Raw genomic sequence first — 26901 nt, forward strand, 5'->3', positions numbered from 1 at the left:
AAGAAGAACCTTTTTGTGCATAGCATAATTACTTCAATTATCCCACATATTAGTGAATCTGTTATTATGAGCCTACATATCTTAAATCTTGCTTATGGGGCAGGGAATACTGCAGAGAGATGGAGCTACTTGTTAATGTAGAGAACTTTGAATTAAACATGTAGATACATAGTGATCTAACAACTTCCCAGAAACTGCCTGCGTCACCATTCGTTGTGTGCTATGAAGGGAGAAGTTACTCTACCAGCAAAATTCAGATACTTTCTGAGATTTAGAGGGTTCTCTTCAGAAGCTGACATCATTTTTTGCTGGAACTTGCCAGAAGTTCTTTTTTTGAGGCATCCCTGGTACTTGAGGGTTGGGCAGGAAGCATTGTGTAAGGCACCTTTCTAGCAGTCTGTTCAGCAGTCTTTTCCTTCTATCTCTGGGCATTGCTTTGAACTCCTTGTAAAGCTTCATCCTTTTTACTATAAGTCCTTTCACTTAAAGCCTGCTTTCCCTCAATTTAAGGAGTAATTATTCAGTAAGATGTCAGGATGTAGTGTATGACTCAAGGCTGGTCAGATCTCTCAAGCCATGCTGTGTTGCATTTGAGGCATGCAAGAGCAAATCCCATCAAACCAATTCAGAACAATTTGATAGGATGTTTGTGAGAACATTTATCAATTATTAAATAGAAAGCAACAGGGACGTAACCACCAGTGATGACAAACACTTGGCAAAAATGCTAAATCTGACAGAAGTGTGGGCTGGCATCTGCAATGAGTTGCACTGGTTTTAAAGGTTCCCTGAAGGATTTATTGTCACTGTGTTACATGAAGTAAGCAGGCAAGTTTGTATTTAGAGTGGTGCTGCAATGGCACAGCTGCCTGGGGAGGTGGTGGAGTCACCAACCCTGGAGGTGTGCAAGAACCATGGGGATGTGGCATTGAGGGATGTGATCAGTGGGCATGGTGGGGGTGTGCTGATGGTTGGACTGGGTGACCCGAGTGGTCTTTTCCAGCTTTAATGATTCTATGATTCCCTTTAGAAACTCTGGTGTGGGAAGCATTGAAAGACCATGAGAGGGAAGGTCTAATTCACAGAGCCTGGAGGAGAACAAAAAACTCCTTAGGGAAAAAGAACAAATCCAGAAGCATCTTAGCTCCACTTTATCTTCACCAAATACAGACTTTCAGATGCCCGATTCACTTCTGAAAGAGATATGTGGGACTTTATGGCATTTAAAGCCAAAGCATTTAGAAAAGTAGAAATATACCAGGGAGGTTTTTTAGAGACATCTCTGAGTGTTACTCACCAGAGCACCACCCACACCTGGAGCTTCTGAAACTGTTCTACATTTCCACCCTTCCCAAGTGTGATAAAGCCTGAGCCCAGGCTTTGGGGTTAGGTTCAGGTATGGCAGGTTTTCCTGGAGCTTTGTACAGCTTGGAGAGACTCGGAATTGCTGTGATGTTGACATAAGTGTGTCTTTGATTAGTGGATCATCTATGTTTATCTTAATGCATACTTTCTTTTAATAATTACCTTCTCCTTACTAAGTGCACTGGTGACTTTAATAGTCACTATCTTGAGTCATAAGCATGGAAGTGGTCTCCTATTTCGCTGAATCAAGACCTTTGTCAGCAAGCCCATACATTAATGCAGTTTATTTTTCCCTGAGAATTAACATTTTGCTAAGTGAAGGTACTGGTATGACAAAGAGCAGCAAAGCCAGGGCGTTCTTTTGAGCTCAATCACACGGGCCTGTTGTGGGGAGATGTAATCTGTGTCAGCATACGGCTTTGTTTGGTTTAGATTATAATGCAGTACAAGCCTGGCTCACCAGCAAAGCAACATCTGTCCGTGAGGGATGCAGCATGAATGTGCTCAGAGAGGAGATGGTGAATCAGTGATCCTGCACTCATAATTGCTTGGGCAATCCCAGGCATGGCTTTGATGCTGAAGCAGCAGGCACAGTCCTCCTCTATTCTCAGCACAGAGTTGCCTTTCTTTGCCCCAAACCACTTCTGGACTGGCTTGGTTTGCCCATGCTCAGATGTCACACTGCTCCTTGGGGAGACGAGCAGCAGCCTGGCTTCAGGTTTACAGCCCTGCAGTGGGACGCTCCCAGTGCCATGTGAGCTGCCCAAGCACACCGTGGAGCAGCCTCTTTTGTTTGATTTCCTTCCTAATGCCAATCACCGGCCGTGCCAGTGGAGGTGCCACGTGTCTATGGACGCACATCGCAGTGCTTCTGGCCCCATGGGAAGTGCCTGGTGCCAGTTTCCAGCAGGAATTGACATCACCAGAGCGATCCCATGCCCGGCTCTGTCTCCCGTGAGCCGTGTCAGTGGGATGGCCCCACAGCCGTGGGCAGCTTGGATTTCTGGCTGCTGGGAGGAGAGGTTTGTTTTTCAAAACTCTGTTAAAGGAGCTATTATTCAAAATCCACTTTCACATTGCAAGGGGATTGCTTTCCATCTCTCCTTTTATCTCAAAACAAGTCAAGTCAGCAAAAGCAGAAAGTGAAAAACATGCACCCAAGGAGTTATATTTAGAAACTGGTTAATGCGTATTTAACATTCCTGCCAGTACTTATGCTATTTTGCATGTCTGGACTGGTGTTAAATTAAATTAAATACATGCAAGCATGACATTTATTATTCTAGAGCTCAGCACATAAATAACAAAACTGCCCATCTAATTCCACTGCCACAAATCCTGGGGATGTGGCTTGAAATAGGACATTCTTCAGATTATCTGAACTTCTTCCTGCACTTCAGTAAATCAAGGAAAGGTCAGCTTGGAGGGAAACTAAAAAGTAACAGCTTGAAAATGGTTTCATAACCATTTGGCTCTGGGCTCTGTTCCCTAGCAGAGCTGCTCAATGGTACAGCATTGGGCATCCCTGTGCAGAGGACACCGCTGCCACTGCTTTTTAAATAGCAGTGAATAAGGGAAGCAGAGCTGTTTTGGGGGTAAGCTGGGTTCTGATGTTGGCCACAAACCTGAATAGACCTGGCTTATGGCAGCTCTGTGGGAAAGCTCAGGGAAGAAACTGCAAATACAAGCGAGATGCAAACCCATGGCCTCTTGGTGCCGTCACTTTTGGGGTTGAGCATCCAATTCCCACAGCACCCTGTGCCCATGGCAGACAGTGGTGTGGACCTTGCCTTGCAGGCAGCAAGAAGGAGCATCAATCTTTCCCAAATCCCAGTATTGCTTTTGAACTACGCTGCTCCCAGCACCAGCAGAAAGGGGGAGTGAATGGTGTTTGCTTATCTTTGTTATAAAGTCATAGCAGTGTGTTTTGGTTAAAACAAGAATGTTTCAGTGCTCAAAATCCTCCACGCAACTTGCCATTTCTAGTGCAGCACAAAGTACTTCACAATGATAGCCAGGCTTTGGGCTTGCCATTTGTTTCTAATTACTGCTTTGAATGATTCCACTGAAATGAAATACATGCAAGTGTAGCATTCCTGAAAGTTCAGTGTTTACTTAAAGAGTTTATTACTTATTTTTACTGGAATAATACAGAATGTAGTCCGTAAGATGAACCTTTTTCCAACTGCATTCTCTGCAGAAAGCCGAGGAAGGAAGGAAGGAGCATGAATACGTTTGAATGAAATTACAGCAAAGAGAATATTTTGCTCTCTAGGCATCCACAGTGCCTGGGCTTCACCCCTTTCTGCTCAGGGCAGGGAGGGCTCTCTGTGGTTTTAACCCCTCCACAGAACCAGGTGTGTTTGTGGAGGCAGGTTAGAGGCAATGTGGTCTGGCATGCAGTCCTATCAGCTGCCTATGTGCGGGGCAGAGGGAGGTGTTGGGAGCAAGCAGGAGATGTGCAGACAGATCTAAATTGAGAGTTCTGGATAGCAAGCAGGGAGAGGTTCTGAAGTGCAGTTCTGAAGTGATCACAGTCTCTTTCTAAGGTCGGAGAAGTGTTTTGTCAGACAGCCTGTTGGTTTAGCTCCCTGGCTAACTGGAGCAACTTCAGACCAAAAATCCCACTTCCTCTGTTGAAAATGTCTCAGCAGGACATAGAGGGACACCTGTGCTCCAGCCTTCCGCCTTTTGAGGAGTCAGCCAACAGTTTTTTGCTGATTCCAATGCTCTTTTCATTATCGACCAACCCCACCACAGGAAGCACAAGGGGAAACCAGCAGCGCTGGCAGAGTAACTCTGAAAATGGATCTTGTTCCTGCAGGGAAAGCAGCGTACCTCCACGTTGGCGAAGTCATTGATGGCGTCGACATGCGGGCAGAAGTGGGGCTGCTGAGCAGGAACGTTGTGATCATGGGCGAGATGGAGGGGCAGTGCTATGAGTACAGCAGCAAGTTGTGCTCCTTCTTTGATTTCGACACCTTTGGGGGACACATCAAGGTAGGGCTGGAGCCTTCCCCTTGCACTTTTCTCCACCCAGCCACACCTTCGTGTACTGAGAAAGTCAGGCTGCAGGAATGGAGGAATCTCTTGTGTCAGCTGCTGAGCAAGCAGCCCCTCCCTGTGTTGCGGCAGATCCACCCCACTGCTGCTGCCAGTCCCTCAGCTTTGAAATACACCCATGCAGACAGTACCCAGCGAGGCTGGTGCTTAACCCATCCAGGATATAACTTCCATATTCCAATTCTAGTTTTCCCCAAATGCCAGTGGTGCTCCAAACAGGAGGTTCATTTTGAGCCCGAGTGACTGAAACTCATGGGAAACATTAAATCTAAATGTCTTTTTCTTCCAAAATGAAGTCAAAAGTAGCCATGGCAGCAGTGACAGTATCAAAGAACAGCTATGGTCACCTTAGCTATCATGACTCTCTCCTTTGCCCTGCAGCCATACACTCTCTCGCACATAGTAAATCTCTCTAGCAGATACATCCATTGCTCTACATTCCTGTATTCCCCCACCCTCTTGCCCTCAACACCGTTTTATCTTTCTTGACTGATGTTCTGTCATTCTCCAGATCGGTCTTGATTTTAAGGCTACCCATCTTGAAGGTCTAGAACTGAAATATATGGGCCAGCAGACAATGGGACATTACCCAATTCACTTCCACATGGCTGGAGATGTAGACGAGAAAGGAGGCTACAACCCTCCAACATATGTGAAGGATGTCTCCATCCACCATACCTTCTCCCGCTGTGTCACAATCCACGGATCCAATGGTTTGCTGGTAAGAAACCCCAATGCCTACCTTATAGATCCAGGCACCAGTCAAATTATTTCCTCATAGTGTGAATACAGCTTAATTACTGCAATGTAAGGTGTTTTATTGTTAGAAATAGGATCTGTCTCTTTCTCCTGATTACATAGATGTTCCAGGTGTATTTCAACCTGCATTCTTAAAAAGGAGGAAACAAAGTGGCACTGCAGGCTGTGTGTGAATCAGAGCAGGCAGAGCTTTTGTCGTTGGGCAGGGATGTCTGTGGACCAGCCCATCTCTAATGAGTAGTTGGACCCGACTATAGCCAGAGCTTGCTATTTAAAGACGATAATCAGAAGGTTTAAGTATCCTTCATCTCTCCTATAATAAAGCTTTGGGTTTGTAATGCTATTCAGAACATTAAACATTCACAGAGCTCTGGTTTGTCAGAATTAATCTCCACAACAGAAAATCATTTTGAATAAATCTATATAATGACCTATGCTTATCAGGCACTTCTCAGTGCAGCAGAAGTGCTAGGAGCACAGTCAGATTTTCCCTTAGATGTAGAGATGCCACCTTCTTTGTTGTAAGTGTGCAGAGGGAAACATTATCATACTGAGCATCCTGGAGCATGGTACGGAACCCAGGAGGCTTTTTTCACTGCCACCCCACCTTTGTTCCCCAGCACAGTTGTTCCTTTGGCACTTCTGGGATAGGAATAAGTTGTGTTGGTCCCAGCCCTTGTTGCTTTATTAGTCTTGAACTCCCCATCATTTTAAGACAGTATCTTCAAAGCCAACCACGCCAAGAACTTAACATAGGGTATTTTCCACCACCTGATGATGGTAAGGAAACCAAGATCCAGAATGTTCTGAATGAATGCTGCTCCTGAAACTATATATCCAATCAGCTCCACTCACAAAACCAGACAGGAGAAAAGAGGAATCTTTACTTGCATTCAGGAAGTATAAAGATATCTATCCCAAAAGCAGAGCTGCTAAAGATATGGAATAAACATCAAGTTTGACTATCCAACTTTTTTCCGAAGTATCAGTTCAAATACAAAGCCTTCCTTTTGGCGAGGAATGCAGGATACTGCCTCCAAAAGTGGCAGCAATGGAAATGGAAGTCACAGGCATAATTGAAATGCACAGAAGTTAAAGTGAGGACAGTTCCAGAATAGGAATGGCTTTTATCTTCTATTTGTGAATCCTGCTTCTGATCTCTGTCCTTCTAAGTTTATAACATGAAATCTAGTGACTGAACTCATCTTGTAGGGAAAAAGTATATAAATATGACACTCAGGGTCATATGAGAACTGTCCATTCAAAGTCACCAGCACAGGGGATGAGCATGCAGTGAATAGGCAGAGTAGAAGGGCACTGTTTCAGGATTTGTGTGCCACAGACGGTTCTTACCAGTGGCACCATAAACACACTATCTATGTATACAGAGTTTGCACAGCTGTTGGTGAACTGCAGACCAGCTAGAGCCCTGCTTATCAGTCTAACATGAGATCTTAATTCCTTGTTCACTAATAGTTGCCAAAGCAAATGCTCTGTGCCTGGCATTTTTTGTACTGGTCAGATAAATAGATTTGTATAGAGCATTGGGAAATAGTTCTGTCTCTTGTGCTTTCTCCAAGGGACAACTTTGGGAGATGCATGGCAGAGGGATGCATGTGCTCATGCTTTTCAGACATGATGACACAATGAAATTCAGACAGACTGAGGCAGCTGATGAAAACAGCTTTCTCTCTTGCTGTTACTCAACAGCCACTTCTCCCTAAATGACCACGGTTCGCCTTCAGGAAAAAGCACCCTGGAGAAATCTTAGATTCTGGGATCTAAAATCTAAACTGTTAAGAATGTAATCTCTGCTGATTGTAATTTATCAAAATTTATCAATACTAAACTCTACGTTTAACCTATTTTTTATTCTAACCATTCAATTTTTGCTAATGGCTGAATTGAAAGCTGAAGTGAAGTAAAGCCATCTATTTGTTCAGTTTCATCAGAGAACAGGCACTCCGTAGGTTGCATCACTTAAATGGTGTTTCATTGCTCAGATAGACATCTGCAGTTAGCAGCTCCAAACCTTGATTCTTCATGTGATCCCACTGCAATCTCCTCATCTGCTTTCCGATTCTATTTCCCTTCCTTTCCTGTTCCTTATGCCCCAGATAAACTCACAGACACCCACATAGGTCTCTGGTGAGTACTGTGATTATTCTGTGCATTTCCTAGCTGCCTACTATCTTCTGACTTGGGCAACACTACCTGTTTCTACATGCGTGAGCAGCATTTGTACAGACAGCAAATAGCTCCTTTTTCCCCCAGGTAACATTCATTCCCTCTGAGGTCAGGGTGATCCATAGCATGCTTTGCTGAGGGAAAACTCTCCTTGATGATGTACATGAACCAGATTTTGAAAATAGCCATGCAAAACATCTAGGTGGACTGTTAAACCTCAGCATAGCGTAGCATTTAAGGATGTGTTTAATTGTAGGCCATTGATTTCCAAGGGGTTTTTCGCATGGCTGTAGTTAAATGCCTGTGCAAAAGCTTTGAAGAGCCATCTATTTATTCCTGATGGCAGAACTGTTTTTCTGTGGGTCTGCGTGGTGCTGCTGAAAGTCCCTGTCCCAGCAGAATCTCATTTCCCTCAGTGAGTTTTTCTGTGCTTGTCTACAAATTCACATTCACTAGGGGGCACAGAGGGTCCTTTTGGAAACAAATCTGTAGAAATTCTCAGCATAATTCTTGACAATTCCAATAATTACCCAATGTTTTGTTTAATACGTTGGCCATAAAAACCACCTATTTACACCATTGCAATCCCTGGGATCAAACTTTACTCTGATTCCCACTCTGTCCACTGGACCTCAGTGAGCAACTTAAAATAGAAACTCCCATTAGTGCAAGAAATTAAATGAAGGTCAATAAAAACACTCTGTCGGGATCCAGGGGAGAACTGTACTTCATGGAGTAAGAGGCTGAGCTATGTGACTACTTAAGCAGTATCTGATTTTAGTAATCCAGCTGTACTGCACAGTGGTTGTTTTGCCACGGAGGGCATTATCTGGCTATAAATTACTCATGGTTAAGGTAAGATTATGGACCATTAAGAAGGTTTTAATCAAAAATTAAGTCCTTTGGAAAAAATCTTTTGGAACACGCAGTTCTTTTGCAATGCAAACATTTCAGTACTGGGCTTGTGCATGAAAAAACATACAGGAAACTTGTATGTTTGTCAGAGCTGAGCGGGAGATGAGATATGGGAAAAGTAATTCATCAAATGGAGGGTGACAGAGACAGAAGGGACCAGGTCCCCCTGATTGATAACTCCATGTTATTCTGTGGGCTTTCAGGGATGAGTTAGGACAACATTGGGTTTGTTGGCTCTGAGCCCTTCTGCCAGTGCACGTTCCTCTTTCTGCTTCACTCCTCTCAACAAACTGGGAGTGATAGTCTCCTGTAACATTACATCCCATGAATAGTGGTGGGCTTTGCCCCACTGTCATCTGATTGCCACAAGTTTTCATATCCCAGTCCTGGTGCAGCTCTGTGCTGGTTGGAGAGATAAATGACTTTTCTGTGTGGCTGATGTTTCTCTGAGGAAACCATTTCCATCATCTAAATGTCGCAGCACCATTACTTGCTTTTCCAGTGTTACTGTTGTGTGTGAGAAAACTAATTATCTTTGGTGGCTGTCTGCAATTTTAACAACTCCGAGATTGAAAGGCTTCCTCTACGCACTGGAAATCTTCATCTGAAAAGAGGTCACTCTAATGAGATGTTCTCCTATCCCATAAACCTTTATAATTGCAAGGCTGGGACAGCTCATGTATCCAGGGAGGGATGGTTCAATGTAGTACATACTGTTTATGCCTAAATAAAGAAGCCTCGACCTTGCAAAAGCTGTCATCTAGTTAAATTAGAGAAGTTAGCAGTAAATTTTAGTGAAGTATTTTAGTGGAATGTACCACTTTGCAGGTCATTTTAACTCTGTTTAATTTACTGTGGTGACTTATGTTCAGAGATTTGAGTATTTACACTGGAGCATGGATGATACATAATAGATGTGTGTGCAAATGTAAGCTTGCAGTAGATTTGGCAAGCAAAGTATTCTCTCTTAAGTGAAAGCATTCTTGTAATCATTTCAACACTAGTCTTGGGATTTGATTTGAAATTGGTTTTCCTGGCCTCAAGATGAGGCATGTAGATGACAGAAGAATCTCAGTCCTGCTTACAAAAGCAATTCAGGTGCTTAGGAGTTAAGATCTTTCAACAACCCTGTAAAGAATGGGTTCTGTGTCCATTTTAATATCTTACTTGTCCCTTCATGATTGCTGTCTCAGAAGAAGCATTTGTAGGAAAACACTGGTATCTATCTAAGCTTTGCTAGAAAGGTTTCCCAGGTCAAAGGTAGGTAATCGGTGCTTAGGAGTTTAGATCTTTCAACAACCCTGTAAAGAATGGGTTCTGTGTCCATTTTAATATCTTACTTGTCCCTTCATGATTGCTGTCTCAGAAGAAGCATTTGTAGGAAAACACTGGTATCTATCTAAGCTTTGCTAGAAAGGTTTCCCAGGTCAAAGGTAGGTAATCGGTGAAGGCTGATGGGACAAGCAAGGAGAGACCCCAGGACAGACAGCATTTCACCAGGCACATGAAGGCTTGAAATTCATTTTCCATATTCCAGATATATATATTAACAAGTAACTTGTTAGACACTGAGGTTTGTTGTTTTCCAGCCAATCCAAGCCTTAGGCTTTGAGTTCAAGTATCTGCTCCTGAAATTGTTTTTTCAGATCCTCCAGTGAGCTGATGGGTATTGTTCTGTCCAATACAATAGTGTTCTGATGTTAACACCGTTGAAACCCAAACCAGAACAGCACTGATTAACACCAGCTGATTTGTCTCAGGGTCAAGTAAAGCTTCTGTCAACAACTTGGAAAAAAGGATCAGGTCAAAGCTAAAACAAGCCAGCCTGTCTGGAAAAAAAGACTTGCCACCTCTCTGATAGCCTGAAAAAATATTTTTTCAGCTCAGCTGCATTTTTCAGATGTATTTTATGTAGCTGCTTGTGTAACTCTATGTGAAGATGAATGAGCCCAGATGTAATTTGAACATCCGACATCCTTCATTCACTTCCGCACCCCATGTTTCTTCCAGTCTCATGCTAAGATAGTCTGATTTTGCAGATAGACAAAATAATGGAACTGGCATTTCCTAGATGACAACAAATTCTAGCTGAATTTAAATTTTGGGAAGATAACAAATTCTAGTTAACAACACCCACATCTAAATTTATTTTATACAATGAACTCTTAAGAGTAGAAAGTGATATTGCTTTTACTTTTGCTTTTGCTTGTACACCCTGAGTTCAAGAGTATACTGGAGTGCTATTACTGTGAAGTCTTTTCTTTATATGTAATGGCTGAAGGATGAAACTTGGCCTTTGTTTTGTACCTGCAGGTGAAGGATGTTGTGGGTTATGATGCACTGGGCCATTGTTTCTTTACGGAGGATGGACCAGAAGAGCGCAACACATTTGATCACTGCCTTGGACTGCTTGTTAAACCCAGCACTCTGCTCCCTTCCGACCGAGACAGCAGGATGTGCAAACTGATCACAGAGGGTGCTTACCCAGGGTACATCCCTAAACCCAGGCAAGACTGTAGGTGAGTGGGAGCCTTTCTTTTCTTCTTTCTATTGTTGCAGGATTTACCCACAAAAATGTCGTGAATGTATTCTTATGTTGTCACCTTTATAAGTCTCGGCTGCATCCTCCCAGAGTTTGGGAGAGCAGTCTCTTCAGGGTCTTTCCACTTGTGTTATTTAGTTGTCTACACACCTGGGTTGTAATTTTCATTTTTACCATGAAGCCAATTGTGATGATTGCTACCTAAGATATTATTGGAAATCTCTTCTAAAATAGGATTATGCCTTGCACATTCAGGAGTTGCAGTGGTTCAATAAAGCGTTCCCAGAATGAGCTGGATTTTGACATTAGTGCCCATGTGGAACGATAGTTGATTATGAAAACACTCCCATTTATTCTGAAGCCATTATCTGCAGAGAACAGATATAGTTTAACGATACAGTATTGGCATTATGCATCTATTGGCAATTTACCCAAACTGAAGAATAAAACAAACGTGGTGCAATAAATGCAGTTTAGCACAGAATTAGGGCTTGGCAATAGAAGATCAAAGACTGTATATGCCTGTTGGATCACTAATAATGTCCATGCATAAGCTCATGAAAATGTTTCCATGAGAACTTCCCAAAACTTCTATTTTTCAGCATTAAACTTGAAAAATACTCAATGCCTTTCATCTCCCTTTTGCAAGATCCTTTCCTCTAAAGTGTCCTTTCAGATCTGCCAACTGAGGTTTAGATGAGGATTATAGAAGCATTTGCAATGAGAAGGGATTTCACAAGTTCTTTTTGCAGTTCTGTTGCCTGTAGAAAAAAATAATCAAATGAAGTATAGAAGGAACATGACCAGCTTATCCACATAGTTAAGCAGTAGAGTATGTTCTTGCTAGGATTCATGGTTTTTTTGTTAGTAGTAGTTTTTAGCACAGGTTACAGAAACACCAGTCATGAATACCGTTGTTGCAGTTGATCCTACCATAAGGCAGAATATGGACTCATTGAGCTCCTGAAGTCCATTCTGGCCATTTTTCCCCTGATTTTCATGCTGTTTTTCTACCTCAAAATCAAGGTGTATAGCCAAGGAATGGGAAAATGTGCTCATTTTAATGCATGTGTGGTGTCTCATTAGCTTCCTTGTTCTCCCTTCACACCAACTCCTGAGAGAGTAGTAAACTCTTAAAGTGAAACCTGTGTAGTTAACAGCTGGAAAAGCAACTGTAATGAAGGGACTTTGGCAAATAATCTGGAGCAAATATGTGGACATTGGATGCGCGATATGTGGGCATCCTTCAGAAGCTTTGAATTGATGGTGATCATCAAAGCTTGACAGTAAGACTGCCGTGCAAGAGGAGGGAAGTTCCTCCACAGCGAAGTTTTGCCTTGGGACCACAGAGCATTGTTGCTGCATTGATGCTGCTGGGAGAAATGGCTGTTCAGATTTTTCTTCAGGGTTTTCTTTTGGTGTAGTTTGAGGGGAAAAAAATGACACAAAAAAACCCTAATTTCTGACCAACAAGAAGTCAATGAGAAAGTCTCCAGAGCCAGACTTCTGTCTTCAAAATGAGATAGTGAGAAGCTGATTGATGCCTAATAACAGCTAAAAATCTTTGGGTGTTTTCTTTCATTTAAAAGTACTCTTAGTCTGCTGAGACTCTATCACTATCACCCATTCTGTCCTCAGAACTAACTGGGGTTTGGTCCAGAGAAACATATTTTTAGCTTTTTACTTTGGCAAGAAAAAGGGATGAAATTCATGCGGTGCTTTCTTTCACATCTGTGTTTGTTTATAAATGACACTTAATGTATCCATTCATAAAATAAGAGTAAATCAGCCGTTGTTCTCATTTTCCACATAATTCACTTAATTGTCAGCTGAACATGTTTTGTGTCATTTGAAATATTATTACAGAAAAATAGTACTAGGAATGATATGCTGATGTGTAATGAAAAAGTTCTACTGTACTTTGATCCGCCACGTCTTCCTTTATAAAAGAATTTAAGGACAGATGAGAGTTTTGCACTGTGCTCATCCAGCCTGCTAGTGCACAACCACACCATGGTTGCCCCGTGCATCAACCCACACCATCCCCATGCGCAGCAGCCAAGGCACTCAGCCCAAGGATGAGGGATGAATGCCAGCTGTGGCTCTGTTGGCTTGGAAGAGGCAAGCAGGCAGCTGCTGCTGGTAATTAAGACAATAGGATTGTGCCAAATGACACAGTAACATGCCCAGTGCACATGGCTGTGAGGAACAGGGCTGGGCTGAGACAGGTCACTGGGAAATACAGCGGATTCAAGGCCTTGCTTTTGCATTTGGAGGCAATAATCTCAAGTTGTTTTTTCTAGCCCAGCCTTGTACGTTTTCATGATGCAGTCACATGTATCAAATGTTGCCTTAGACCAGAAATTCCTTTAGAATATAAAGACCTCTTGAAGTCTTTCATGAAAGAGATGTAAGGGTTAGGTAGGTGCATCCCCTTCAGGAGGGTGAATCCCACCCAGCAAATTTAGGGAGCGAGTCACATGTCTCCTGGATGTTTCACTCCCAAAGTTCCTGTGCCCGTTGGTTAATGATGACTGTATGTCACCGGATGGACAGTGATAGATTGATCTTTCCTCCTCAATGGGAATCTCTCAATTAAGAGGCTATGTGCATTAGGCAAATGGAGTCCCTTTGTCCCAGAAGAAATGCAATGCATAGTGGGGTGGGAGCAAATAAAGTTAATGAATCACAGCAGCTCTGTGTAAAAGCAGGTGCTACAGTATACTTGCAAAGCCTTTAGAGAGGGAATTCGTTGGGTCCCTTGATTAAACAAACCTCTAATGAACCTGAGGGCTTATTTGGGGGCAAATGCTTTTCTGTAGCTTGTGCAACAACATATTTACCTTATCATAAAACATGACTGACATCTGACAGCTTCATAGCAGGCTTGGAATTGCAATAGAAATTCCTCATTTAATACTCTGGGGTTTTAAGAGATAAGGCCATGTTCTCTGTCAAACCACAAAGGACAAATGTGGTATGAGAAGAGAAAGAAAAACAACAAACAGCCCTTTTGCCCCTGGGCAAGACCCCTTATCTGGGGTCTTATCAGCCATGCCTGTACTGTGGGGAGCTGAGCTGTGATTCTGGCGTGTGCTCAAAGTGTCATTTTCATCTCACTCTTTGTTTTCCTCATCTGCAGCGCTGTATCTACCTTTTGGATAGCCAACCCACACAACAACCTTATAAACTGTGCAGCTGCGGGGTCTGAAGTGAGTACAGAAGTTTCTTATTTGGTAATGATTCAGAGCTGAGGGCCCTGCGAGCCAAGGCTCTTGTTGGAATAAAACCTGCTTCTGTTACTCAGGCATTCTTGAAACTGCTAGATAGAGACATATATTAGTGTGGTTAGCGCTGCCAATAAAAGGTAATGTTTTTTCTTTTGCTCCATACTTCTTACTTCTCCACACTTGCTGTTTCTAGAGCTGGACGGCTTTAACAAAACTTCCCAGCCTTTGCACAGTGTGCAGCCTGAATAAATGAAATATATCTGGCTGCGGAGTCCCAGTGAAGTCTTTGGCAATGATTCTGTTGATTGCAGTGCAGTAACATTGCCCTGAAATCTCAATCAACGCTAACACTAATTCCACAGAAATCCTTGGTCACATTGGGAGATTTAATTTTCTACTAAGACAAATAAGCAAGCAAACCAAGCCTTAAACAAGGAGATTCCAGAAGTTCAGAACCTGATTGCCTAGGTTCGGGTTCCTAAATATGTTTTAGACAGCTAAATAAAATGGATGTGATTTTTAAGATGTGCACATGCACGGATGGGAGGGCATCAATGTATGTGTGTGTTGTGAGTTAGAAAACTCGTGTAACTTTAAGATAGATGTCACAGTTTAAATTAAAGCAGCCTGCTGTTGCTGCACAGGAGTGTGACTGTAAATATGTGAGTTCAGCTCTCTGCTGAGCGCAGTTAGACAGGTCAATGCTGCTAGCTGTGATTTGTCCTGAAATCTTCTGGCTTACGTCTTGAGGATTTACTGATAAATCCTTGGGCTAATGCAGACCAGCAAAGAGGTTCAAGCGAAGGCTCAGATGTCGTTTCTTTTTCTCAGGAAACAGGCTTTTGGTTTGTTCTGCACCATGTGCCAACGGGGCCCTCGGCGGGCATGTATTCCCCCGGCTACTCGGAGCACATGCCGATGGGGAGATTTTCCAACAACCGCGCACATTCCAACTACCGAGTGAGTCTGCACGCAACTGGAATGCTGCCGCCAAAAAAACATCGCTTTCTCGCTCCAGCTCTTCGGATCTGCAAGCTATTAATGCCTGTGCTTTCTGTTTCGCTCGAAGTTCATGCAAACTTGTTTGTGTCTGCAGATAGAGCAGCTTGCAGGCTGTTGTGGCAGCGCTCTGAGCCGGCCAGCATCCTCTTGGCTCCTGGGCACCAAAGTTCTTCCCTCTGCTTGGCTGCGCCAGGCTCATTCTTCACTTCTGCTTTCCTAAAATAGTGCCTACAGGAGCATCTATTGGCAGCTTGTCTAATTATAGACTTCAACTGCCAATGTTAGCAATTAGCCAAATGGCTTCTAAAAGAATAAATACAGCCACTGTGTCTGATCGCCTTCTCTCACTCTTTCCCTGTTTGCTCTCAGCACGCTGTGTGTGGTGCCGTGGTGAGGACTGCTGGTCCTGAGGCTGCAGCACTGTGTTTAGGTGTATGGGAGTGCATTTAGAAGAGAGCTGCAGTTTCAGGAAATGTTGAGCAGTTTGGGGTGACGCACGCAATTCCTGATGGTATTGACAATACTCTGTTTCATATATTATTAGCAGAAGCAGTTATTAGGATTGTGCCATATACTTTGGCTTGGGACAATTGGAGACAGAACTTGGAACTGGAAAGAACTGTAGAATATATAAATAAACCATAATATTACATTCCCATTTTCTTTCAGGCTGGAATGATCATCGATAACGGTGTTAAAACCACTCCTGCCTCAGCCAAGGACAAAAGGCCCATTCTGACACTGATTTCTGGGAGGTAAGGTGCTCTGCACTTGGTTTGGAAAAGACTTCTCTTTAGCACTGGTTTAGAACTATAACGCTGCTCCCAAGGAAGCTGATATAAATCATTGCAATGCTTTTGGGTGGAAGTTATTGAGGAAAGGATTTCACTTAAATTTCATAGAATCACTAAGGTTGGAAAAGACCACTAAGCTCACCCAGTCCAACCACCCAACCCATCACACCATGCCCACTGACCACATCCCTCAGTGCCAAATCTCATGGCTCTTGAACACCTCCAGGAATGGTGACTCCACGGTGATTTATCACTTTCTTCATCTCATCTTCATTTATCACTTTTCTTCATCTTCTTGTCATAAAGGACTCCCAGACCTCATCTTCCTGTTGCTGTCTTTGCTCTTTAGCTTGGAGCTGAGCAGGCATAGATATTACTTCTGCTGTATGGTATTCTACTGATTTCTTTGGTAGATGACAGAGATAAATTAAATGCTGTCTGGCTAACAGCTCTGCTGGTTAGAATTTGCTGCAAGTTTTCCACAAACAGGAAGTGAAAGTACTTCCAGGTAATGCTGTTGATCTTCTTCATTCCTTCAGGACCTGCTTGAGCAGGGAACACTTCAGCAGCAGAGCTTACATTTGATTTCCAATTTCTGCCTATTTCCAAATCGGACACTGCAGCGATAATTACGATTAAATGTGTGGTGTGACCCTCCATGCCTGGAGCTGTGTGTAGCATCTATATGACATAACGGAGTCGCTTAGAAATGATAAAAACCTCTTTACAGAGAGTATTGTGTATCAGCAGACTTAACTCAGTGGCAGCTGCTGGGAAGTCCCAATCTTTTCCCAAAGCAGACCCCCATGAGCAGGTTGATGTAAGCCAAGGGCTTCTTGCAGGAAATGCGTACCAGTGTATGGGCTGCACTTGCACCCTTTTATCTCATAAGAGGGTCAGTCTGGCTCTTAACATACTTACCAACCCCAGGAAGAGAAAAGGACTTAAATGCTTTCAACTTGCACAGTTTTCATTCCTGACTTCAGTGCCTCTGTAGCACTCAGATGGTGTTTTCCCATGGCTGAGTCTCTGGACAGAAGAAACCAACAGGGCAGAGAAACATCACTGCTCAGGAAGGGATTGTTCAGTTTTTCCTTTGTCTTTCCATCTCTAGGGTAAAGGTTGCCCACGCTGCTGGTTATGCACTAGGAAAGCACCGTGTGAGTGGGTTCAGCATCTTCTTCAGGGAACTCATCCTGTGCTCTGCATCAGCACAGTGCCCCACCCCACAGCTGATGCTGAAAGAATTTGAAAAATGAATATTATTGACCTTGTTTTAATGCCAAATTAATTGAAATAATTAGCTGAATAGTAAAAATTACTCCAAAGAAACAACAACAGCAACAACAAAAAAACCCACCATAAAAAAAAAACAAACAAATCTTCTCTGCAAATACCTCTAAATTCTCTTGAGAACCTGATGACCAGATAGCTGAACGTGTGCCTTGGGAAACTGCTGGTTGCCACAGGCACAGTAAGGGATTACAAAAGGCAATTTGTCCCTTGCCCTACAAGGCAGGAATGACCCCTGGAAGCCAAGAAATTCAATATGCAGTCATGTTTGTGCTTGGTGATTACCCAGCAGTACAGGCTGCGGCTCAGATTATTTGTACGGCTTTCCACTTTTCACTTGTTGAGACTGAAAGACTGATTAAGTGATTATAGCTACACTGGCCAGGGCAGTCTTGGACATAGGCTGGGCAGTTAAAAAGCTGGAGAGATTATTCTGCATTCAGTTACAGCATTAAGTATCTGGGCAAAAGTCTGTACCCTGTAGTGTTATTCCAGATATTCACATGGATGTGAATGAAACTGGAAATCTATCTCAAAATATCTGTATTTAACAATGTCTAGGGAATTCACAAGGGCTGATACTAAATCTCTCTCTGAAAGCAAATTTGTAGTGATGAAGCTGCCAAAGTAATATTCATTTACTGGAACCCTATCAGCCCGGTGCTCAGATTTAGATTGATATGATGGCTTATTAAGCAGAGCAAAGAGCTATTGAATATCTGTTAGCGATTTGACAGCTTGGTCTCACTACCCGTTGGTGAGGCATGAATTTTAATCTCTGGACCATCCGCTGCTGGCATTGAGTTGAATGCTCAGCTGTCAGGTTCTCTAAGCTGTGCTGAGCTGATGGGAGATGCTCCTTCAGCAGCAAAAGGGAGAGCTCCTGGGTGAATGGCAGCCAAGCTCAGCAGCGCCAAATCCTTGCTTGGATGCTCTTGCCTGAGTGGAGGCAGAAGGGCAGCAGAGGTCACATTTTGCTGCAGCTTCCACTTGTGTCTGCTTTTTCCCTGTGTCAGGCCAGTATTTCATCATCACTGAGAACTTCAGAGCTAGAAAATCTCTTATTTGTTCTGAGCAGTGTGTGGTGAGAATAGCAGAGGAGCTGCTCTCAGCCTCTCTCCAAGATACTTTAGTTCCTTTTCACAAGGAGGAAGAATTCTCACTGCCACAACACAGCCAAGGTTAGGAGGAAGGATGCTCAAAATGGGGGAAAAGGGTATTTAGCTAAACAGGAGTGTGCTAAGGGCAGAAGCACCTCTTCTATGAAGAAAGGTTGAGGGAGTTGGGCTTGTTCAGCTTGGAGAAGAGGAGGCTCTGAGGAGACCTCACTGGTAGGGAGGGGAGGGAGTGTATAAACAGGAGGAGGACCAGATTTTTACACGTTCTGATAGTGATAAGGGGAAATGGTTTCAAAAGTGGGAAAATTTAGGTTAGATGTTGGGAGGAACTTCTTTACTCAGAGAGCAGTGAGGCACTGGCACAGCTGCCCAGAGATGGGCAGTGGGTGCCCCATCCCTGGAGGTGTCCAAGGCCAAGTTGTGTGGGGCCCTGAGCAGCCTGAGCTGGTGGATGGCAACCAGCCCATGGCAGGGGGTTGGGGCTGGGTGGGCTGTAAGGTCCCCTCCAACCTAAGCCATCCTACGAACAGTAAAGGATTAAAAAATATCTCTGACTTTTGGGAGCAATAATAAACTTTCCATGCTTTCAGCAATATATCAGCTATACAATAATGGCAAGGTGAAAGGAAACTTGGAGCAGGTCTTTACAACAGCCTCGCCTGGACCAGCTGTCCCTTGGCAGAGGGCTCTGGCCACCTCTGCTTGCCTAGACGCGCTGCTTGGATGGACTGTTGTCCCAGAGCCGCTCTCAGCTAGCAGAAACCAGATGTTTAGCAGGGCTGTAGACCAAGCAAGGCTGGCTTCCCTTGCCAACGTTCCTTCTCTCTCCTTCTGGTTGCAGATACAGCCCACACAAAGACGCTGATCCTTTGAAGCCCAGGGAACCTGCAATAATTGAGCGCTTTATTGCCTACAAGAACCAGGATCACGGGGCCTGGCTGCGGGGCGGAGATGTGTGGCTGGACAACTGCCAGTGAGTTTTGCCTTATTTCAACTCTCAGAGTTCAGCCCGGTGTTTATGGCGAGCATAGCTGTGGTTCAGACTATTTATACCGCTTTGCACCTTTCATATGGCCAAGATTGAAATAAAGATGAAACGTTACGTAAACCCAGGCATTATTTTACACAAAGAAAACCTGTTTTTGTCTGAACTGAAGATCTCTGAGGTTGTTGGGGGTTTTTTTGTGTGTGTGATTCTGACCGGCATTCAAAATGATAATGTGCAAACACACATGCACCAATGCAAATAACAGCACCCTTTTTTTACATGAAAAATGAGGTGCTTCAGAAAAAGAGCAGCAAAATCCACCACCTCCCTTGGCCGAACCTGGTAACAGATCAGCTTTATGTGGTTGGCTGTTATGCTGAATAAGCTGGAGTGATGTGGCAGACATGAAACTATGCGTCACAGCAGCAAGGCAGAGAAACTGGGCACGTGTGTCTTGTGCTCTTTCAGGGCTGTTTCTTGCGTTGGTCAGAACAGATATTTCTTTTGCAGTGGAAAACAGATGATCATCTGCATTTTCTTCTGCTGAGCCAGGTTCTTGATATCAACCACAAAGAAGAAAGAGGAGAAAAAGGAAAAAGCTACTTTACAAGGCATATTGTGATAACCGTGCCACGGGTATCTGCCTCAGCAGATCTGGTATCCAATTGCTGGCAGGGCTGCCTTACCTCAGAATGAGCCAAACCTTGTGGGCTGGCTCTGGCAACCTGTCAGATTGGTGAGAACAAGATTGTGGCAGAACACTCTGAAATGTGATGCTGAGCCGTCCTGTTTGTGCTTCCTGGGAACTTATGAGCCAGGGATACCTGAGGCACAGCGTGACCAACAAGATGTATTTGCAGATCTCTTGCATGTCGTGTAAAGTTTGTGTTGTTGAGTGCCACAGACAGAGGATACCAATGTTCTGAGTGAATTACCTTGCTTTATGAGCTTCCAGTAGTGATCTTATGGGTGTATCAGAATTCAAGGAAGCGGCTTGTAAACTGTAATTGTCTTTATGGCCACAGTAATTTCCGTTTCTGTTGCTACAGTAAGACTTATGTATTGCATTAACAAAACAAATGTTAATGTGGCATGCAGCGTACGTTTTATGGCGCCGCAGATATGAGAGGGAAGGCGATGCTGTGTAATGGACTGCCACCTAGAGTCAGGAGCAGGACAAGGCAGAGCCGGGTTTTACTCGGCTCTGCACTGATGGCTTTAATGTATGGGAGAGTTGGGTGATGGAGGCATTTATGTACTGGTGTAAATACCATCAAGATATTAACTCAAAATATTGTATCACTCATAGCCTTTCTGTAAGCTGGAGGCCTGGATCAAAAGTTGTCATCTTATCTAAAAGCTTTAGAATGTCAGCAAAATTGGAGAACATTGCCATTTTTTGTTTTTAATAAGGAAGGTCTGATCTCTGTCTTCCTGTTAGTGAAAGAGAAGCCAAGCTGCTTTTATAAAATTTCCCCCTGTAGAGTTATGTCATGAAAGCAGCATGTGATGCACGAACACACAGGAGAATGTAAGGCAAAATATTATTAAATAATAAAAGCTATTTGGAGGGAGAGATGAACATTCTATTTTTTACCTAACAGTGAAAAGAGTGTGGTCATTAGATACAGGGAAAAAGCATTATCAGACAAGTAAATAATGGCCAGCAATCACAGCCATAACTCCCCCTTGGAGCAATCAGGTTCACATCTACTGCTTCATGTGACCAATGTGTACTACATGATGTGCCAAAAAAAATATCTTCCAAAAAGGAACAAGCATGAAAAATCTTGAGTTCTCCCATGACTACTGTTTGGTAACTAAGCCCATCTGCCCTCTACCTCAATGGTTGTGTATTGACATGATTAAACAAAGAAAACCCTTCTGACACACCTCTCTTCTCTTGGCAGATTTGCAGACAACGGCATTGGGCTGACCCTGGCAAGGTAGGTGCCACACAGCTGGTGCTCAGCCTGGGGCACAGGGGCGGTGTGAGCAGCCTTTCACCTCCAGCCCTTTCCTTCCTAGCGGTGGGACCTTCCCTCACGATGATGGGTCTAAGCAAGAAATCAAGAACAGCTTGTTTGTTGGTGAGAGTGGAAACCTGGGCACTGAGACGATGGACAATGAGATCTGGGGACCTGGCGGCCTGGATCACAGAGGCAGGACCCTGCCTATCGGCCCGTAAGTTCAGCTCAGTACATCATCACACTCACTATTTCCACTCTCAGTACCAGCTCCAGCACAGAGTGGTTTCTTCAGCACAGTTTGATTTTGAAACTTGCACACAAAGGATTTTGGTTCCATGCCTCTCAATCCCGAAGTCCTAGCCCAGATGTAGTTACAGAGCTCAGCACTGCTGTTACTATTACAGCAGTGCTACAGGAATTTGATTCCTTCATTAAATAGTTTCAAAACATCCAGAGAACTTTGTGTGTGGTCTCTTCTTTAGTCCTACGGATTGGTTTGCACATGAAGCAATGTTTTGCTGTTGTTCCTGAAAGCATAGTTATCCTAATGGTAGCTCTGTGGTGACCAAACAGCTCAGCTGATGTTTTTCTGCCACGTTATGTGTGTCTCAGCTTTGTTTTTTTTGGTAGTGATGCAGTAGGTTTTTATAGTGATAATGAAAAGCCTAGGACTCTCCTAAATGTCCTTTCCATTTAAGTAAATGGGCGTATTTCATTGTTAGTATTGAGTGCTGAAACTCATAGTGGCAAAACTGTGAACTTGCAACCACTGATACGAGCAAGGGATCAAACTGGCTTATTATAAGTGAAATATGAAATATCTTCTCCTCTTAAGGAGTTTAAACATCACATTAACTTAATGTTAAAACACTGTCATCTTTACCTTGCAGCTTCTATCAGGAAAGGCTCTATTTTGATAAAGTTTCACAAGTTTGTGTCCCCTCAATTGTTTTCAAACTGATTGGTGAGATCTTTCCTTGTTTTCAAATTCATTTTTACTGCATTTGAGTTACACTGTTTCTCCTCCAGTTGGAGAAAGACGTGCTGGTACATTCCCAAGGAGTCTGTGCTGACCTGAAGAGTTTCAGGTTTCGCTGCTGCAGAACTCATTTGTGATGGCCAGCATGAATTTATTCATTTCTAGGTCAGTGCCTTAGCATTGCTGTAAGTTCCTTCCCTTGAGGAGTGCAGACTAAATAAAGGCGATCAGTCTCAAACATGAGAGAACTTGAGATGAACTTACAAGGTTAAGAAGACTTCACAGACCTAAGAAGCAGGGAAATCCCTTCTCTTCCAAAACACTAACTCAGGAGCTGCTAAAAAAAAGCAGCAGAGAATCAAGCGCTGCAGGACTGTCCACATCCAAGATGCATTATCAACCTCATGCCTATGTCATGACTGTCTGTCTCTGTCTCTTTCCAATGTGTTTTAGGAATTTTCCCATTCGAGGCATTCAGTTCTACGATGGCCCAATCAATGTCCAGAACTGCACCTTCCGCAAATTTGCTGCCCTGGATGGTAGGCACACGAGTGCCTTGGCCTTCAGGCTCAACAATGCCTGGCAGAGCTGCCCAAACAACAACGTCACTGACATTCATTTTGAAGATGTCCCTGTGAGTTATCCTTCCCAGCAAGGCCTGTCAGTTGGCTTGGAAGTGGGTTTATGGGCAAAAAGGGTGTAACAGCCTTTTGGAGAAAACAGGAGTTCCGCAAGAGCTGCCCGTTGTCTTTGCCAGAAGCAAAGAGAGTGGCAGCTGAGGAAGTAGGATGGATGAAATAATAAGCAAATCTGGTTTGCAGCAAACCAGAAGTATAAAAAAAAAATAGTGGTGTCAAGTGAAAATCACTTCCATTCTTGTGTGTGTCAGAAACTGTTAAAACAGAGAGAAGAATCTGCACGTGGGCTCCAGTTCTGCAGACATAAATGAGAGCAGAACCCAGCCAAAAAGAGGCTGACAAATGCTGAGTTACAGTATGAACTTCTGGGTGCTGCTCTGAACCTCATCTGGGGGTCTGTGCTTTTAGAGTTATTTCTGTGTTTGCTTGCACAAATATGAGCGAACTCATTGCTAATGTTCACCTCTAGCAGCTGTTAAATCCAACTGCCAAACATGACAAACAAATAAATAAAGTGGTTGGAAGTGAAATTATTTGGGTTGCTTAACTTTCAGAAAGTTAGCAGACTTGCTCAGATGTCAGGAAAAGTGCTGACTGGTTGGTTGTCCTTGTGCCAAATACGATGGGAAAGGCAAAATTCCCCTAAAACTGTTGATCTGTCACTCTCTCACATCACACCAAGTAGGCTGGTAGGCTGGTGACATGACATTTATTTATGCTGCATAAAAATATCAGTCAGAAGTTGCCTGAGCAGTCATTTCCCAAAGGAGGTCGCTGACTTTTCCCAGCATTGGTATGACTTTATGTGGCTTTGGAACCTTAAAAATATATTATCAGACAATGAGTGAAGTGGCCTTAGTGAAATTGCTCTGTCTCCTGAACCTTCCTCCAGAATTTTAAAACAAACCTTCTCATTGCTACAGCTGCAATTCTAGTTGTTTTAGCCTTTCCACCGAGGTCAACAGGAAAATCTGTGTCTGCTCTCTCTGACAAATCAGACACACCTTTAAGAAGCATGACCCAGCTCTACATTAACTTCAGACTTAACGAAGAGGCAGTGTGCAGGTAAAGGAGAGGAAACCCTAACACTCCTGCACCAAATGGCACTGATGTTTCTGCCAACTAACAAGACCAACTCAATCGAAACTGATTTTGATGCTTTCATCTGTGGGTGCTCTGTTTCAGAAGTTAGTAGTTCTGTTAGCATGTACATGTTATCTCGGAATACCTGCCACTCCAAACTTCATCTGGGGGCATGGAGCTTCAGTGCCATTGAACATCATCAGGCCTGCATTGTGTCATGCTGAGCAGCCAAAAATCCGTGGCTGTTTGAAGAATGACAATATTAGTGCATACACTGATTTCTTCATATATTAGTTTGCCCCCAAAGCCAACAACCTTTCTGGTCTGTTGAGCCATTTCAGTGACCACAGCTTCCTTTGCTTTGTACTGTAAGTAATTAATTCCTTTCTAGTGACATGAATGTGTCTCACTATTTTGTTTAGATTACCTCAAGGGTCTTCTTTGGAGAACCTGGACCCTGGTTCAATGATCTGGATATGGATGGTGATAAAACATCTGTTTTTCATGACGTAGATGGTTCTGTGTCTGAATATCCAGGCTCTTACCTGATAAAAGAAGATAATTGGTTAATCAAACACCCAGACTGCATTGATGTGCCTGACTGGAGAGGTTCTATCTGCAGTGGACACTATGCACAGGTAAAGCTGCTTAATTTGATGCATCATTATCACTTTAATTATCTTGGCATTGTAAAGCATGACTTCTAGAAACGTGCTTTCTGCAGAGTGCTTGGGGTTTAACTGCATGTGTGCGCAGGAGGGTTTGAATACGAAGATCTTGTGCTTTGATTTGGACACTTTGGGCTGAAACAGCTTTTACCCCACGAGCACTAGCAGATTAATATTCATAAATCTACCAGCTACTGGGTAAGGAAGGGTTATTTCCTCTCACTTCAAGGAGGGAAGTGCTGCCCACAGGACTATGGTAAGCGTGCTGAGGAGTCAAAATTAGACTTCAGCTCTCATGGTCTTTCATCATCCTGTTGAGTAACCACCAAACCATTCTTCCCACCATGTGAGCTTTCACCCTACTGTCTGGAGAGAGTCCTTGTTTTTCTCTGTTTTTGGTTTTGTTTTTTTTTTTTTGTCTTAGGTGTTGAGAGTGTTGCTTTTTCAGCACAGTGCCACTGAAGTCAAGCTGTAACCACTGGGCTGGTTTTCCTTCTCAAATCCAGACAGAAGGGTCCTTGTTTAACACAAGTCAGATGTTCCACAGCCCCACAGTCCCACAGTATTAATGTTTTCCATTAATACTTCTGCTCTACTGTAGGCCTATCCGGGGCCTTAACTGACATACTTTAAATAAGGAAATGATCTTTACATTTCCCCATTTTTAATTTTTTATTAAAAAATAAAACAAAAAAACACCCGAACAGCCTATTTTTTTAAAAAGAAAGAAGCCGAAGAAACTGAATGTACATGTTTTAAGTATATGGTGTACAGGTCACTGTTGAAGTGACTGACCTCACACAAGTTCACAGCTGTAGAGTAGCTGAACCTTTAATGTTTTACTGTATTAAACACTTGATGATCTTTTTTCATCCAGATATACATCCAAGCCTACAAGCCAGCCAACCTCAAAATGAAAATAATAAAAAATGACTACCACAATCACCCACTCTACTTGGAAGGGGCTTTGAGCAAAAGCACTCATTACCAGCAATATCAGCCAGTTATAACTCTGAGGAAAGGCTACACCATTCACTGGGACAAGACAGCCCCTGAAGAGCTGACCATATGGCTCATCAACTTCAACAAGTGAGTGATCCAACTGAATTCCAACATTCCAGCTTAATAATGTAACTGCACATTTTTAGTGGGTGAGGTCATTGCTGTGTGAACTCTTCCAGAATTAACATAATTGTTCCAGGAACTCCTTTGAGTTCACCATCTTTTCATTTGACATCTCAGATTCCTGTTGGCTCCCTGGGGAAGCCCTGGAAGATAACACAGTCCTTTTTAGAAGCCTAGATAATGCATTCCTGGTGCATAGAAGTCAGAGGTGTAGAAGTCAGGAGCAGATCTGACCCCTGTTGCTTAACCAACCCGTAGAGGTTATGTCTAATTTACATTGCATTGATTGATCCCCAGCCATTACAATTTTAACTGGCCAGGAAAAGAATAAGTTACATTTTGGAGTGAAGTATTTAATTTGGCTTTTAACATGTGCAGGAAAATAGTAGTAATGCATCGACTTGTTACAACCTGAGTCTTTGCTATTTCAGGAACGACTGGATCCAAGTAGGGTTTTGTTATCCTAAAGGGTCGACATTTTCCATTCTCTCAGACATCCACAATCGTCTCTTGAAGAAAACAATCAAAACTGGAACCTTTTATAGGGTATCTCAAATGGAGAAACTGGAGTACAGATATCCTAGCAAAGGATACTACTACTGGGATGAGGACACTGGGTAAGGAAATGGCCCTTGATGATTTGGACACCTTTTTGAGAAAGCTGCTGGAATTCTGAGCTGTTTGGCGAATGCCACCAGTTGGGATCACAGCAAAACCAGAAATTCTTTCTGGGAATGTGACCAGCATTTAATTTTCTTGGGACTCCCATAGTTGCCAGTCATTTGCAGGCCATGCTGTGCTTCCTGCCAGTTCCTCTGGGAAATGCTTTGCTAAGTGAATACAAATTAGGAAGAAAAAAAAAAAATGCAGACCATAGTACTGAACCAGAGACACACCCAACCTTTTTTGTTTTGAACAACAGCCGTTTAGAAAATCTAAGACAGGGAGGCACAATAACCAAGAGTGCAAAGTCTGTTGTTTTCTTTTACAGAACTAAGAAAATGTGAGAGACCTAAAGAAAAAGTTCTAAAATACAAACTATGTATTTCTGTGTAAATGGACATTATGAAATAGAGCTCTAGGGCAGTTTAGATGTCAGCTGACCTTTCTTAAGTTTCCTGACTTTCCCAAAGCATTTTTGAGATGCAGGCATCCTTTTAAATGTATGTAACATGTTTATTG

At 43.2% G+C, this 26901-nt stretch overlaps 1 protein-coding gene across 1 annotated transcript in view; it reads left to right on the forward strand.

Annotated features, from left to right (window-relative positions):
* CEMIP (cell migration inducing hyaluronidase 1) overlaps positions 1-26901 on the forward strand; it is a gene marked incomplete at both ends in the record, with an annotated part of 49038 nt that overhangs the window by 17390 nt on the left and 4747 nt on the right. Inside the window, 13 exons of the mRNA XM_079541073.1 lie at positions 4190-4365; positions 4940-5149; positions 10603-10808; positions 13974-14043; positions 14893-15021; positions 15733-15818; positions 19110-19241; positions 21167-21202; positions 21285-21440; positions 22659-22839; positions 24349-24564; positions 25472-25683; positions 26151-26336. Of these exons, the coding sequence (XP_079397199.1) occupies positions 4190-4365; positions 4940-5149; positions 10603-10808; positions 13974-14043; positions 14893-15021; positions 15733-15818; positions 19110-19241; positions 21167-21202; positions 21285-21440; positions 22659-22839; positions 24349-24564; positions 25472-25683; positions 26151-26336 (1996 nt within the window). The remainder of the gene's footprint in view (positions 1-4189; positions 4366-4939; positions 5150-10602; positions 10809-13973; positions 14044-14892; positions 15022-15732; positions 15819-19109; positions 19242-21166; positions 21203-21284; positions 21441-22658; positions 22840-24348; positions 24565-25471; positions 25684-26150; positions 26337-26901) is intronic.

This window comes from Tetrao urogallus (assembly GCF_951394365.1).
Source record: "Tetrao urogallus genome assembly, chromosome: 11".
Lineage (NCBI taxonomy): Eukaryota > Metazoa > Chordata > Aves > Galliformes > Phasianidae > Tetrao > Tetrao urogallus.